The sequence below is a fragment of the Melanaphis sacchari genome, unplaced genomic scaffold (genome assembly GCF_002803265.2).
Source record: "Melanaphis sacchari strain LSU unplaced genomic scaffold, SCAv2.0 Contig44_pilon_pilon, whole genome shotgun sequence".
Classification (NCBI taxonomy): Eukaryota; Metazoa; Arthropoda; class Insecta; order Hemiptera; family Aphididae; genus Melanaphis; species Melanaphis sacchari.
In genome coordinates, this window is record NW_020271295.1 from 3,735,822 (window position 1) to 3,754,594 (window position 18,773).

General features: G+C 24.4%; 1 protein-coding gene across 1 annotated transcript in view; it reads left to right on the plus strand.

Moving 5' to 3' along the window:
• The first annotated feature begins 643 nt into the window (after positions 1–643).
• The window catches only part of LOC112597945 (spondin-2), a 135,974-nt gene continuing 117,844 nt past the window's right edge, over positions 644–18,773 (plus strand). The window contains exon 1 of the mRNA XM_025344203.1: positions 644–989. Within this exon, the coding sequence (XP_025199988.1) occupies positions 797–989 (193 nt within the window). The 5' untranslated portion in view covers positions 644–796. The remainder of the gene's footprint in view (positions 990–18,773) is intronic.

Here is an 18,773-nt window from a genome sequence, read left to right on the forward strand (position 1 = left end):
TCTACCTATATTACAACAATAAAAATGTAATATTGATTCTTTCGTATTGGAGACTTCTGTTTCGAGTAAATTCAGAAATAGGCAATTTAGTTTTTTAATAATTAAATTTAAAAACAATTTTTATCGTATTTGAAACATGAGTCTAACTGAGGTTTAGTTTACTAGAATGCAATTGTAGCTGATAATATTTTAAATTTTAAGTGCTCAAAAAATAAAAAAAAATAAAAAACCCCTCGATAGTTTGTTATAAACAAAAATATTATTATTTTTTCAGTGAAAGGGACAATCCACTACCTAGTTGCAATCTATATACTTATATGTAAAATTTGAGTTTAGCGTTGTCTACCGACGACGAATTGTTTCGATTGGTCTCCGACTGTGCGGTGGAGTCCTACTCTCCTACCGACTACCTACTTGGCAGTGGTAGCACTGGACAAGAGGATTGGCGGGCGAGTGTAGTGTAGTGGTGGATCACGGATGATGATGAGGAGGGTTGGTTTTAAAATCAACACGTTGGTGGCGGTGTCACGGTGGGTCGCTGCCGCTTCCACCGTCCGCGATGCCGACGTTGTCGTCAACGGCGACGGCGACGGTGGTGGCTGTGGCTGCGGCAGCGGCGCGCGACGGCAGCGACGACTATGACGACGATGCGCGACGGTTAGTAAACTTTTGTCCATGGTCTGATCGACACGCTTGTTGCCACCGCTGATACTGTTTCGTTCACCTATCCTTCCGTCTGTCAATGCATACTATTTAATAAAATTATTGTAGACAAGAAGATAACGCCATCACTGTTATGCAATCCGTCCGACGGTTATTGGCGTGCACGTTTGTCGCGATCGCTGTGTGTCGGTGCATCGGCGCCCCGTCGTGTTCGCCGGATAAGTTAGCCAGGTATCGCGTGGTGGTACGTACGTTCTGGACTCGTGACCGGTTCCCAAAACATTTCCCTGAATGGAGACCACAAGCCCAGTGGAGCAAAGTCGTTGGTAAGTCGATTTAATTTATGACAGTCGTCATAAGTCGACCAGAACGTCATATTATATTTATTAGTGATTTTTATTCTAGGCATATATTGTCCATTATTATATTTAATATTTACGTAGTACCCAAATAATTATTTTAAGTATTTATTCAATGGACAAATTTATTTTGTTAAATATTGACAAAAAATAATAATTATGCATAGGGTCAGATTATATAGTTATTATTTAATTATATTGATTAATATTTATTAAGTATTATATTGTTATCTCTATCTATTTATTTGAAAAAAATTTAATTCATTATTTGTAAATTTTACATAAACAACCATCTATGTAAAAGCCACTAATCTTCAATAATATAGTGGTTTATTTTTTAACAACAAATAAATTGTATTTAATAAATCATTTTAATCATTTTGATTATCATTTAGAAATAGTAGTTACTGTAAACTATGAATAGAAGAATCAATAATTTAATCGGAAACTTATAAGCAATTTATTTTATGTAGTGTTATACATCTAAAAAAAAAACATGATTATTTATTTCTTGAATCAGGTATGAGGATAAATTTTCGAATTTTAAATGTCTATCTAAATAAATGTATTTTAAATGCTTATACGAAACAATACATTATTTAGATTAGTAGGTATAATTGATTTTATTAGAAATTTGTTTTTTTTAATTAAACACATTACATTTAAAATCATATCAAATTTAAAATTTGTAAAATTAAATAAAAATTATTCAAGTTTAAGTTAAATGAGTTTATTTAGGACACATTAGATCATTGCCAATGCGTCCTATTCTAATTTTATAAAAAATAAAATACGCATTTAATAATGAGAAATCTAAATAATATAAGTCTCAATAGACTTGGTTAATGTCATTACGTAATTGGTTGAATACCGATATAATGACATGAAAATTACTTGGTAACGTTTTAAAATATTTTTTAACAAGCACAGGGTAGATTTTTTTAAAAATCGATGCATTTTAATTTTGGAAAAATGTGAGTTGGATTTCTGGATATTTAATCGTTTCAATTAAACACGAGTTGGGACCGCCGTGTTTTAAGGTACTACTCAAATAGGGTCTGCAGTAATATTTATATTAATGTTGTTGATAATGACGATAATACTGGAGTTCGCTATCATAATGTAGCTTGTTGTAATAGATATCGACGTTGGTGTATACCGCATGAATTGTTATATAAGTGTAGAGTTTACTTGGTTAAGTTTTTTGAATGACGTGTATTTTAAATTTCTTCCTTAGTTAAAAATAAATAATTAACTATGGACAAAAAACTAAGCTACAGTAACTCAACTTGAGTTTATTTAAAATCAATATCCCGGGACCCAACTCATGTACTAGATAAAGTACATCCGGACTCAATTCGTGCCATGTTTTCAAATTTGGGACCCAACTTGAGGTTATTCTTAATTTTTATAGTATTTTAGTAAAACAATATTATTGTAAAAATACAAAGTTATATAATTTGTTTTGTTTTTAATTTTTTTAAAATTTTTATTGACATTTATTTATTTAAGTTTTTAATGGGCCAGGCCCAATTATATATACATAATAATAACAAAAATCATTCTTTAACAATAATATATAAAAAGTAAAGAAAAGAAAGAGAAAAAAATATAAAAAACTGCTGTACAATATTAATTTTATATCCAACAATTAATGTTTATCTTTATAGAAAAATATTTATATATCTGTTTAATTATTTTCTTAGCTCATAATTTTAATGTTAAATTTATTCGTATTTATTACAAAGTTTAAAATTTTCGTTTACTGTTAAAGACATATAATTGTTAAATATGTTGCAGTAATTTTCAATTAAAAATTAAAAACTCAGAATGAAAAATATATTGAGAACAATAGATACTCATAAAATTGATACTACCAGTTACTAAAATATAATTACATAGAGAATACAATTGAATAATGTACTCTTAATAATTAGATTTGGTAATGAGTCCTATATATTATTATCTCGTTCACTTGATATAACATTAAAAAAAAAAATTATTATGTATACATCGCACCGGTCAAAATATCTTCAAAATAATATCTTTAGTCAAAGTATTTTTAAACAAAAATTTTTTTAAACAAAATATCTTTTTATTTTATTTTCATCAGCTTATTATATATCATTATATCTTCGATTTAAATTCTACGATAACAATGATTCCTATAATATGTTTTATTTTAATTTATTTATTTACTTATTTTTTCTCTCTCTAAATTATGTATTATATTATATTATTATCGTATTAAATAATACATCAAAAGATGAGCAGATAATTATTTGTGATTTTTGAAAATATATACTTTTTTAACTTTGAAAAATTGTGAATGTTATTAAATTATATTCTAGTTAAATTTATTAAATAACCAATTTATACATCAGCTGTAAACCAAATTTTAATTATATTCATTACGTATAAATGATTTAGACCTAACCCTAATAATTTAAAAACTCTAATATAGTGCTACCTTAGTAGTGAATTTGTATTTTTTAAATTTTTTTTTTTATTAATTTATTAATATTGTACACTATGTAATGTAATTAATTATTCTTGTATTTATTTTATCTATTTTATTTTTTTTAGCCAATAAATATTATTTTATCTTAATTTAAAAGATATTTTGATCAAAGACATTTTTGTCATAAGATATTTTCACAAAAGATATTTTTACCGAATAATATTATGACATGGAATCCATCGTATCGAATTTTGGGTTGTACATAATATTTGATTAATATGGTGAAACCCCTAAATTCTGTATACTCAGATATATTAATCTTATTTTGATGTTATTCATTAAATATTTAAAGAAATATATCTAAAATTGTGTAACATATAAAAAACAAATCAAAATTTATGTACCAATCAATACAAAAATTAAGCATTTTAATGAATAGAAAAATTTCTATTTATAAAATAAATAAATATTTAAAACTAACTAAATTTTTTTTATTTTAATAAATTACATATAAAACTGTTTTTAACACATAAAGAGTGTCGAGACATTTTTGTATAAATTTAATTATATTTTCTTAACTTGATTTCAAAAGTTATGCTTTAATTTTATTTAAATAATTAAATAAAACGTTAAGTCTAAAATATTTTATTTATTTAACAAAATCTAAAACTTATTTATATTTTAATAATAATTAGCATGTGAATATTATGTAAGTTTATAACAACTTGTATACAATTTAAAAAATATTTGTAAGCTATTAATTACTAATTAGTATTCACATTTTTACTTTTTAAATTTATGTCGTTTTATTTATAGTTTTCGGTATCGTTTTCAAGTACATAAATATGAAATATGCATCTATAGTGCATCAACAATTTATTTTAATTAATGTTGTAGAAATCAAATAATTATGATATAAACTTTATGTACACTGTGTACACTGTAGTTTTTCTTATAAATAGGTAAATACAACATATACACTACACACGTATATATTATACATTAGCATATAAAATATAGGTGTGTGTGTGTGTGTGTGTGTGTGTGTGTGTGTGTGTTTTATTCTACGAATATATTGAAGTTAGGGTCAGCTAAAAGCCACAAACAGTTTCCAGAGGGGAAAAGTTTTTTTGACGTCTCGGTTATATAGAAAGCACTAATGGTAGCAAAGTGTGGGGGTAAGTTTTGAAAAGCTCCCGCTGTGAGCTATCGCAATTGCCTTGGCATTTGAAATCCATTGACGAACATAGACCTCGTTGTCGGAAGGATGCACATTGCATACGCTTTGTGAATATAGAAAAGGCACCTACTGTCGTTATGTGTATATGAAACTTTTCTTTCTTTTTTTTATGTTCATACTCTGTGTTAGTTTAAGTAAATTTATAATTTTTGTTTAACTCACAACTTTCTAAAATCTGCTAGTTTTAAAATTTAAAATTATATTATATTATATATATACACAAATACTGTAGACTAAATTACAAGAATATGATTGGAGACAATGTTTTATTAAATTAAATAAACTGAAATCTGAAAATATTAAAAATAATTATAATGTAAAATGTTAAGTACCTATTATATATACTACGTATAATCTATTATAACTATGGTTTAGGTAATTTACCTAATACATTTTAATTTGTAATAGTCTTAAATGTATTAACTATTATGGAATATCTCTTACAGAAAAAGTGATCATTTAACTTATACTTATTTTGCTCTTTTTAAAATATGCTTAGTTAATCAAACGATTGTAATTACAAAATTAAATAATTAATTGTGAACAAATAAATTTAAAGTTTTAAATGTGTTAGTTGTAGTTATAGACTATAGTATAATAAAATATGTATTATGGTAAAATTTAATCAAACAATAAATATAATTTGCTATAAATAAGTTGATAATTTAATGCATTTTCTTTTGTGTCATGTTAATAAAATATATGCCAGTATATCGCCCATTATTACTCTTCTATCCATCACAAAAATTACATACAATAACCACATAGTTAAAATCTTTTAACTAATATTCATTAATATATATACACTCATGTTTGCATATTTTATGAGTTCAAAATTGCTTAATTTTATTCTTTTTCTAGTCGTAATAAGAAAATTGTTTGGTATAATATTAAAAGAAACTTTTGGCGTTAAATTAAATTGTCTGTTTTTTAGTTAATTGTGCTTGGTTAATGACTATCTAATATTCTCGGATTGTCTCGACAAGAAACGAGAGTGTACTAAAATTATTACTTTATAGTATGTAAATAAAACATTTTAAACTGTAAAATTAACAGTCTATCAAATTCAATTAGAATTCATGTCGTATTGTTGTTCGATTGCTAAGATAATTGGATTATTGCTATACAGGATACAAGTGTAAGTAATTAATTTACACACAAAAACAGAAATGCTTTGGTCCAAGTATTATTGCTTTTTCAAGATTAAGGTACTCACATTATACTCGTATACTTATGCGTTATTGCTGCAGTGGACAATAAAGTAGTATACGTGGGCGACTATAAGTGACATTTTAAGGGAGGAGAGATAAAATAAATAAAAAATCTCAAATTTAAACTAAATAAGGATGTTATGTTATTTCAATATATAAATATGAATATAGTTTAATTTTCATTTGTATTAATATATTATAGTTAACTAAAATACATTTTAGTAAATATAAAAGAAAATCGAAAATAATATATGTATATATTAATATATTGAATTATAAGTTAATAGTATTTTTCAGATGGTGGCATATGCCCCATCTTGCTCTTTCCAATGGTCGTCTATGTTTTGTATTCAACACATTTTTGTGGCTACTATGGAAACAAAATATCGCCGCGGCCGACGAAGTTTACCATGTAAAAAAAATGTGTACCTATGTATTTTTTTCCATAGTTTCTGATTGTTAAATTTTTTTAAAAACGATTGTAAATTAGAAAATTACAAATCTTTTGTTTTATTTTGCTTTCAAAAAATACACGGCACTACTTTTTTGTTGTTATAAGTACATTATTATGTAACTAATTTATTTAAATGGATGACTGAAAGTTGCGTCCCGTGTATTTTTGATGTATATGTAAATTGTATCCCGATTATTTTCATATTAAAATTTAAAATGTACTTACGAGTATATTACAAGTTTTCAACCAATATTTTCCTTCTGATTTTAACAGACTTAAGACTTAAAAATAATGGTTTTTAAATTTTTTATACATTTTTTTATATATTTTACATTAATTATTATTATTTACATTTTAAATTGCATATTTTAATCAATAAAATTAATTAATTATTTCTCATAAATTATTGGAATTATATTGAATAAAGTAAAAATTTGAACGACAGTTGCCTTACAAATTCAATTTGCGTAATTTTTTTAGTTTCCTATTATTTTTTTTTTTTTTTTTTATATATTCTTCTTATTTAAACAATGTGTTTCATGAAATTTGACTTCATAACGATATATCAGTATCAGTTTGTATATTTTTTTAAATATTTATAAAATTAAAAATATTTGGGTGAGAAGAATTAAATGAATTATTTAATTTTTTATACTTAGTTATTTTATTGTAATTTAAAATATTTTCACCATAGAGAGTTGAAACTATCCGCGATTAGGTAATTAATTTTTTTATATACAATAATATTTAAAAAATATTTATACTTAATACCATGACCTTATTTACACCATAATTTAGTACAAACCGTCCTTAGACATAATATATGCTGATCTACCCGTCTTCTTTGATTAGAATTATTTTTCGGTTTTCGGATACCTATGATAGTGAGTTTTTTAGTTTTTTTAAATAGCTGATCGATAAATATTTAATATTAGTGTACTTTTTCATAAAACTTATATCAAAAAGTATAATAAAATTTATAATATATATGAATACGTAAATTCTGAAAACATAAATTGTAATAAAGTATATATTTATTATTTTTATTCAAGATTTAAAATGTTGGTTATACTAAAAAACTTGTTTATATTATTTTCTTTGCGTTCTATACAGGAATTATATTTTAGGTATGGAAATGTCATAATAATGTTCCTGCAATATCATTATAATATATACATATACGCGTGAGAAGTGGTTGTGTGCGTTTTCAGTAACGATATTCAAAAAGACCGGAAATCCCTTTTCTTATTTTACCACAGTTCTTGAAAAGTATTAATACAATTACTTTTGAGAGAAAAAGAAAAAGTATTGTATTTTATTTTACCTTAAAGTTACTAAAATATAGAGGTGACTAATAAGCTAATAAGCGCAATATGTTTATTCTATTATCTAGACAAGTTAGTGAAAAATATTTTAAATTATTGAATATTATAATATCTATTTATCTAAGTTATATTAATATCAATATATTTTTTTTAATAAGTAAAAGTAATTAGAGAGATTATAACATATTATACTGTTCTGTATTTAAATAGTTATTGAATGAACTGAATCAAAGTAAAAAATTTTATTGCTTGAATTATTTTAATAAAATGTTATTCGAATGATAGATATTATAAAAAAATCTATCTATTTTACTAGCGTACACATTTTCAATAGTTTTTGATTTTATTCATGTACTATTTGTGTTATTTATAATAATTTAGTTAAATTTTAGTAAATAAAATAAAACATTTTTACCTAACAGTTAAGTCACTTTCCAGAGTATAAGTAATAAATATAAATTCTTTTATTCTAGTTACAAGACTATTGTGGAAGATAATTCCAAATTTTTTAAAGCACTGTTAGATTCATATTGATAACATTTATAAATTGCATTTTATTTTTTAATATTTTTGGATTATAGAATATTTTTGGCGTATTGACATTTATTTTTTTTGGTGTCAGAAATATTGTAGATTTATTTTTGTGTTTGAAAAGACTTTTAACTGTAGAGATATAGGTACTTAAGGTCTTCAACTTTAAAAATAAAAAAAAAATGTCATCTATATCAATGAATTTATGTAAAGTGTAAAAATATAGTTTTAACCTGTAATTTATTATATATTCTAGTGTCTATAATATTTCATATTATTATATTCGAAGGTACTTAGTACCTGAAATTAATAGTAATATTTTATCGTCATAAATTTTGTTTGAAAAAGACATCTGGTGATTTTCGGAACCCATAACTCAAATGTACTAAAACTATCATTGTCTGCGCTCGATGTGGTGCAGTTTACAGTAGGTACATAGTTGTATACATAGTTGTATATCTGTATATACTTTCACCCACTCTAAAATGGTTGTGAATCAAACTCAACAAGGAGAGCAATAAGTTAGAGCTAAGAAGAAGTGTTTGCGGCGGCGAATGCGCCGAGATATAGAGAGTCAGAGAAATTTCGGTGCTGGAAATTTACGATCGAGAGGATATCATCTTCCGGTATACATTTTCGTTCCACCTAACCCCCGGACATCGAGGATACTGCAGGCGCAAATGGTTATACCTATACGCGTGTCTGGCGCACGTTTCTCACTATAACAAATCACTACCACCACCATTACCACCCCCATCACCCTAATCTGCTACCCTACATTGCACCGCTCTTAGTACAATAGTATCATCGACGTAGAGGTGTGTAAAGTTGTTCACAGCTTTTGTTATCTTTTCGGCTCAATTAACCTATGTCATTCCTTTCTACTATATCCTTCAAGAAATAAGAAATCATGTGTCTATATATTGTGTAGGTAACTACCTCAGCGGGGTGAGTGAGAAAAGGGCCACAGATTCATTTGTCAAACGGTTAAGCCAAATCGATGCCTGTGGTGTCAACGAGCGAGCGAGAGATAAACATGATTTGGCAAGACGCCATGTCACCGGTTCTCTTGTGATGGAATTTATAATTTGTTAATAACTGTGACAAGAATAAACGAAAAAGGTTTACCAACCGTTAAATAATTTATTACACCGAAATACTTCTAGGTACTGAATTTACTTTCTTTTTATGTTGACAATATCAAACTATATTACAATATTTTATTCATTTATTTAATTATATTTCACTTAAAGTCGAAATATCGTTTTAATATTATGTACAAGCAGGCACGCATTAAGGATTTTTGTTTATTGTTATATATTTATGACAAACCATTAAACTATAATAATATGCATATAATCTAATGTAAACATATTATTAATGAGGCTTTAGTCCCAAAGCGCCTCCTCCAGCTCGCTGAACTACCATACACAGATGTTGAATGTTGATAACAACAAATCATTTTTACGTAAATATGACAATATTGAGTGTGCTTTGCGTAGACATTGGTTATGTAGGTTATGTAGCTAATAGTTATAGTATCTAACCCAATACTTATTATTAAACCGTATTACAATAATATCAGTAATGTAGATATATGATTATAATATCATAAAGACATAAAGTAAGAATATTAAGAAGATATCAACGCAAAATTTGATTTCTATTTTAAATCCATGCACAACATAATCAGATAGATGAAAAACATTTATGTAAAATTGTTTTTTATGGTTTTTGAGTAATCTTTGAGAAAAATCACCTATTACAAAATGATATACAAAAATACTATTATTGAATATTTGATATATCAGATTTATATTTTATTATTATTTAGCTTTAAACTCGAATTTACAAATAAAAATAAAATATTTTGTGAATTTAAACGTATTAAGTTGTTTCGAAAACAATATTTAAATAAATTGATTGCTATACTTTGAGGGTTTAAAAATATTATTTTCTCCAATTTTTGTAACAGGTAATTTTAGTTTGAGACTAATCAAAAATCATAATATAAGATTTTACATTAATGCGTTTTATCTATGTTGTGTATGGGTCTGAGAAAGAAAACAAAATTTGCATTGCTATTTCTTAATACTATAAGTTAGTTAATGCAAAATAGTCTACAAAAATAAATATAATTTTAATAATATAGAATGGGTATGGAAGGTTTATGATTTTTTTTAGTTTTAGGATTATTGTATTTATATTAATATTTCAAGTCTTGTTCAGAATGTACGTAGCTTAGGAAAATTTGTATTTTATAGAGTTGGAGAATGTTCTAAAAAGTAAAATGAAACAAGTGAAATAAATAAGCTATAGATAAGGATTAACGATTGATATTTGAAGGTTAGGTTTTAAATTATTACCTACAACGAATAATCGTATTTTTAATCTTTTCGATAATGATGGTTTGAAATAACTATTAAAATTGGTTTTTGATAAAGTTAAGTTTTCTTCCAAATTTGTTTGACACTGATTTTAAAATTGTTACATAATTTATAAGTTAGCATTAATTAAATATATTTTAATTCGATAAATTGTTTATATTTTAAATATGTATTAAATAGATCAATATCTTAACTTTAGCGTGTATAATAGTTACCACGAGAATGTAAACAATTAATTGGGTTTCAATGAAATAAAATTTTTGATCTACAATGGGACGGTTATCTTTTTGTATAGAATATTTCGTACAAAAATTATATTTTAATTACATTTTATTATTTAATAAGGTAATATATATTTTTGTGAAAGACTGTTTTATTTGGCCATTAGTAAATTATATTTCGATTATTAAACGTACTAACATATCATATTTTTAATTTTTAAAGAATATAGTAGGGATTTTGACTTTTCAATTTTCTCTAGAGGTTATGATGCTTGACAAATTAGCTACAGACAATTGTTAACTTTTTTTAAATTGTATTTTTTTTATTTTTATTATTATTTACAATCAATAAGAAAAAAAATTACGTATAGAAGATATAATTAAAGAAAATATCCGTTGACATATTTTAAACATGAATAGTGAATACATAAGTAATAATAACATCAATAAATTATCTAAAATTTGAGTTCGAGAATTCATTTTTTTTTTTTATAAATTTGAGTATTAAGTTAAAAGGTCTCTGAACCATTTTTTTTTCAGTCTACGGGTTGTATTGTATAGGTTTAGAAAGGATAAATGTGATATGAGAGGATTTAAATGATGATGTAGTTTATTATGGAATAGTTTAATAGTTTGGAGAATTTAGGTGCTAGATCAGGAATGGTCATTATGTTGAGGTCATTAGGAAGGGTTTAATTATCTATTTACTATGGAGCATTGGTTATTGTTTTGAGGGATATTGATTGAAAGGATTCTATAATTTTTATATTTGAGTTTTTAGATGCTTCCTAAAATTGGATTCTATAAGTGGCAATAGGAAAGATCAGTAGTTTATATACTAATAATTTTTTTTGCAGTGATAAGTTGGATTTTAATAGGGGATGTAACTTATGAAATCTATAATGATTTAAAGCTTACGGACTGTTTAATTGATATACCTCTGTTATTGATATAAATCGGAGGATAATCACCGGGGTATAATGTAAAGGTTATGTGGGACTAATTAGACTTATTTATTTTTATTCTTCATTTTAAGAACCAAGTTTGTAATTGGTTAAGATGATTTTGGAGTTTAAAGTATGCAATTTGCACATATTTTGAATTTTAATTCATAGCCATGATCAAAGTAAGACTTAAGTAACTTAACGTTCTTTTTAATAATAACAAGAACTATTTTTTTATTTTTCACAAAGAGTAACAAGGCTTCATTGTAGACTAGAATGATATATAATATGATAATTTCTATTTTATTAAAAATCATTTTTTTTTTTTTTTTTTTTTTTTGAGTTGCTTAAATAGTTTTTAATAATTATTTGATACGCTATAATAAGCACAGTTATTCTTTGATTCGTTTAATACAGATTAAAATGTTTTACTACTCCTATCTTTAAAATTTACAAGTTAAAATCTAAATCAACCAATTTTTGTCTCAATGTGGAATACTCTTCCCTGTACTTGAAGACATAATAATACTTTTCGAGTTTTAAATCGTTTGATTACGACGATCAAATAATTAAATTATTCATTATTACTCGTGAGATGCGATTTTCGTTTTTAATCTCATGTCCACTTTTTACAGGTGATGGTAAAGTTTCTTAGAATAGTTTCAAGTTATAGATATTTTTAAAAAATAATGAATTTTTACGAAATGTAGTACAATATTATTATAACATGATGCGGATGCATTAATTTACACTTGTGCGATCCCGTAGATTCAGTAACATTAACTGTGTAGTCACGTGATAACATATACACTAGTAGGTACGCATGAAAATTTACTATCTATTCAACACCGTGATAAATTGTGTCTCTAATTTTGGGTTCCACGTACATCTCGTAAACAGCCAGTAGCTATCTAAAAATACGTGTATCACTGTGACCGACCAACACTATTGGTGTGCCAACTGGGTCCAACAGATACGTCACACATGCATGTCTCGTGTTCCTATCAAATACTTAGATATTGTGCCACTAACTTTACAAATCATTATGTGTGTCTATTGATGGCCTTAGCGGTGCAGTGTTACTTATTGTACATACAATGTTTTTTCAAAACGACCCTTACTGACTATCGTCTATCTGAATCGACCATTAGAAGATTTTTATTAATTTACCACTGAATATAATACCTTTAGAGATAAATCACGTGGATACTAAAAATCAAAATAGCCATCCATTTATATATTATAATATGTGAAGCGCATGTATTACAGTCATTTAAATATTAATTAATAAAGTTTATAGTTACAGTTTTAAGTTACGAATCAATAAAATAACTATACGCATAATGAATAACAAACATACTTAACCTTGGTGTTTCCTTTAATAATGATTTTTGCAATTTTTAAGTGTACCTACCATATTTTTAAATCTTTGGAGTTTTTATGCAGTTTAAAGAGTATTTATTAGGGATATAAGTTTCTTTTAAAATAAGAACCATCCTTTTTTTGAAAATTGTGAAAAAGATGGTTGTTTTAATAGTGGTTATGTGCATAATTTGAAACTTAAACCAATAGCTTCTGATTTATTAGATTTTAAGTAACAAGGTTAATTGTTTTTGATTATAGGTTAAGAAGATGATTTGAAAATTATGTTAATTAACCTTAATTTATCACAATCTTATAATTTGTAAAAAAGTGTTGAGTATAAAGTAAGTAGACTAAATATTACATGTGTTTTATATTTTACGTTTAATCATTATTAATTAGGTATTAATTCTTCTTTTTCGATTTTTGTACAAACAACTTGGTAATATAGAAACTACTCGTTTGAGTTTAAATTTAGATACATATATGTTGTCTAAAAATCATAAAACTAAAAATGTTTATAGTAAAAAAGGGAAATTCTTATTTAAAGAAAATGAAGTTAGTATCACAACAGGATACTTTTTAAACAGCAAAAAATAAAATATTTAAAAAAGTGGTTTAGTATTTTTATAAATCCCAAAAAACAGAATTTGAATAGTTTGTTTCAAGATATACGTGAGATGAATATGCTTGACTAGTCACTGTATATTAGGCATTATTTATTTATTATTATAGTTTTATATTTTAAATAATTAATAATTATTATTTCAAAATTTAACATAAACCAATGTTTTTAGACATAGACATATTACAGCTATACTATACACTATACTTATATTTTAATTAATTTAAGATTCAGTAATCAATACATAGTACACATTATTTAAGTGGAATTTTCTTAAAGTATAAGTAATTTATGAATAGCTATATTAAATTTATAGTAGTTAATTGGAAGCTGACTAAATTAAAATATTTTTATTATATTCTGAAATAGGGTTAGATTAGTTTACTTTCCAATTAATTAACACACTATATATGCAACTACTAATAGGTAATTTCCTCGCGAGTTTTTGTAATTATGTCTTATACTTTTATGATAAACTTTTTATAGTCACAATAACGAATTATAATCGTTATGTAAATAAAATATTATTTGATTCGTTTTTTTATGTTTATGAAAAACTATATGAAAATGACAAATTGACGTTTAATATAAATTAGTGATAATAGACTTATAATAATTTGTCAAATTTTTATTGTAAATAAATCTTATGGGCTGTAAATGGTTTTTAAAATATTTAATTTAATTGTTCAGTATCTTTTATATAGTATTATATAATTATTTATTAAGCACTTTACATTATTATATACAACTAAGTAAATAACTTTATAGCTCTAATAATAATTATTATATGTATACCTATAACTGTACAATTAATATTGTATAATTAGATGAAACGAAGAAAGGTTAAGAGGTTAGAAATACAAATATCTTTACTTTAAATTTAAACTATCCATTATCGTTTGATGTTTATTTAGATAATAAATTTACCCTAACAGTAAACAAATACATTAAATATAAAATGATTATTTTTTATAAGATGAATATTATAATAATATGCCCTACTAAGTACTAATTATTTAGTTAGTTAAGGTGAATTTAAAAACTGATAATTACAATACGGATCCAATAATACTTTCATAACTTGAAGTATTTATTTATAATTTTAAGGTAAGTGTGTGCTTTATCTTTTTAAACATGTTTGAGGTTTTCGAATTTACCACGGGATCCTACTTATAAGTACTAATAAAATAAATCTGATGACTTTCATTTTTATTAAAAATAAAATTCTAATTACGAATACCAATCTACAGAATTTGATTCAAGTACAAAACTTTCCCTTTTATTAAAAATTATATCTGTTGTATTACTTTGATCAACGAACTTGTTTCTTAAAACCTTAAATACTATATGTATTGTAAGCCAAAGTTCAAAATCTATTCGTGAATATCAATAACTTTTTACACATACTGATTGATTATTAAAAGTCTTGAAAACTTAATTGTTCTTTTTGTTTAAAACTTTAAAGTTATGAAATCTTAAGTTAACTTATGTTTACATACATAGATTTGGTTTTAAATTAACGTTACTCATGCAAGTAAGTTAATACAGGTTTACAATGTTAATATAATAATATTAAAAGGATGTCAATGCAGTATGCTTCTAGCAAATAGCTGTTTTATTTTATGAGTTAAAAAACAGCATGTTAGGTAGTGATTTTATTTCAAATTAAAAGTAATATTATTATAATATCATTAAACTTTTTTCCTCATGATTTGTAATAAGATAATTTTAGTGCACTATAGTTTCACCCATGTGAAATATAGTAAATTTGAGTTCAGCAGAATTAAAATTGTTGTTGCATTTTTTTTTTTTTTTATTAAAGTAAACTAACTTATACCTAACTTAAAGTTAAGAAAGTCATATGTGTTTGTAATTTGAATATAGGGATTTTTAGGATATTTCGATTTTTATTTACCAGTAAGTTATGATTGTATAAAATATTACTATTTAAAAATGATCATATTATCTTAATTGATGTTTGAAAATATATCAATACTTAATTTACTCTATTATGAAAATGTGTTATGTTGCATGAGGGTTAGAGAAACAATTACATTTTTTAGGGTTATTATTTAATTTATTAATTATTTTTAGGTGCCTATAATTAATTAAAAAATTAATTAAATAAATTCATGAAAATTTGTAAAAGTATTTATAATTTATTTCACAGTGACTTAATATATATATATTTTTTTTAACACGTTTTATATGTAATTTATTAGTTATCTTCTTTTCTTTAAAGGTAATGTTTTGTCATTGTCAATATTAAGTTGTAAAATTGTATAACACGAACCACATGTGAAAAGTACAAATTATTCGTTAAATTTTATCAATTTGAGTATAGATTTTTGTCATTTACAGGTAGAATAGATTTTTTTCAAGACAGTATATATTGGATAAAATGATATATGCCGTACTCAAAAAACATTGAAAAGTGTTCTTTTTATTTTCAACAGTTATAGAGTTAAAATGAATAATTAATTGCATTTTAGAGTGAAGAAATGAGCAAATAAAAAAAAAAAATTTGAAAGTTAGCTATTTTTACATTTAAGCTTAGTAAGTAATGACACATTTTTAGTATAATAAAAAAAAATAGTATTATTATTGAAAAAAACTTAATTTAATATGTTTAAACGATATTATTATTATTATTATATTATTATTTAACGGTATTTTAAATGACAAATTATTTATCGGTGGTTTAATAAACGTAAATAAATTTATTATTGCTTATTTATGCTAAAATGTACGTTGATTGCATGTAATTGTATTAAGAAAAAATATTTTGAATAGCTTTACATAATTTTAGTTTAATTTTTGTAAAGTTTAACTAAGTTTTTTATGATGTATTATTTTGGGTTATTTTTATTTTTGTTATTTAGAAAAAAATGTAGAATTTTTTCAATAATTTATACTATATTTGAAAAAAATATTTTAATGTTATGAAAATTTAATTTAAATCAGTTGAAATGTAAGTAAAGACGAGTACAAAATAATTTGTTAAATTTAAAGTTAACGATTATTGTGCACTGAAAACATTTTATTTTGATTTGTATGGCCAATCATATAATATTGTGACATCAATTATTATATGAAACAAATTTTTAGAATAAAATATCATTTTTACGTAAAAATAACACGTAAATATTTATGATATATTGAGTCCTTTTGTATGATTACCTGGATAATAAAAATTTCAAATTGACATACTTATATTTTTTATTATACGTGATATTTTTAGATGAAAATAAATTTTTTACATGCTGCTGACTGTAATACAATATTGACGTACCACAATTATTGCATTATATTAATTATATTGAATTATAAGATGTTTTGGATTAAGCTCGTATTCATTTTGTCAGCGTATTATTGTACATGGCAAAAAAGGTATTCGTATAAAATATGTACAATTTATTGAAATTAAAATGCCGATCCAATATTTTTCCATGTGAATTGACGTCTGATTATTTACAGGTTTTACTTATTTATTCACTACTTTTTGAGTTTAAAATAAGCGTATATGAATAAGTAGAAGGAATAAAAAGAATAGAGAAAAAAGAAGAAAAACAAAATAAGTATATGAGAGGAAAATCGTGAAAGTTTTCTTTTTGCCTTATTATATATATATATATATATATATATATAGGTATAATGCGTAAAGCTTTTAAGACGACAAAGTCGGGTGATAATTTATCGGTATACGGTTGTAATTTCCATTAACGTAATAAACGGTTGAACTGGGATTTATGGTCACTGTTATAGATGCGCGTTAAAATTGACAGTGTCTCAGACCCTAGTTGCCGTGTACTGTGTACTAATACGACTATAAAGTAGCCCAGCTATTGTATCAACGCTATTATAGCTATGGTGTCTTTATTATCGAAACGTCATAATTATCGATTGTAATATATTATAATAATAATACCCAAATATTTTGAAAAGAAAAGGAAAAATAATAATAAATAGATATTGTATTTTTTAATGGACATACAGAACTCACCGCAAATTTCTAATGGCATAAAAAAAAAAAAAAAAAAATTACCTATGTAAAATTTGCATAGATCGATAGTTATTTAAAGGACGCGTACTTAGAATTATTTTACAGTGAATAAGGGAAGGAGAACTAATAAATTGCTTATAATTTCTTTGCTAAATCCTTATACATAAGAAAACAATCATCACTAGTTTTTAAAATCCATTTTTTTCCATACCTTAATCATTTATCATTGTTATATCATATTTTTGACAAAACAATATTTTTATACTATAATAATGTATATAATCATTATAATTTTATAAAAATATTATTATTATTATTTTTTTTTTTTTTGAGATGAGAAGACTATAGATCTAAGGCCATTCTCTCTTCACTTAGGTGTGTTACTAGTATTTATAAGTTAAAATCAAACTATACATGAATGATATCATCTAATAAAAGTGCTTTTACATACCATAAAAATTGTATGCAGCACTAGGATTAAACCAGAATCAAATAAAGCATAAAAAATAAAGTGATTATATACAAAAAAATATATGTTAATTAAAATTTATGATTGCTTAGATTTGAATTTGACAAAAGCAATTTTATTCATAAGTTAAAAAAATGTATATATTATAATGATTGCCATTTGTAGTTAATTGAAGTTAATATAAAATTTAGATTATAAAACAAACAAAAAATAAAATAAAAGTATTTTTGTATTTACATTTTATACTGTTTAATGTTTATATTTATAATTTTTCTTTGAATTTCATAGTAAAAACTTTATATTATTTGTTTATGAAAGACTAAACTGTTCCATTAGCTATTGAATTTTGAAAACAATAAACTAATATCGATTTTCTGCGTGATAATAATAATGTATGTGGTCTTAGATTGTTTATAGTTTTGTAAATTATACAGAGCGTTCAATATGTTTGGAAATGGTAAATTATTTTCTCCATATTGTAAATTCTTGAATTGTAATTTTGTATATTAGTAAGTACC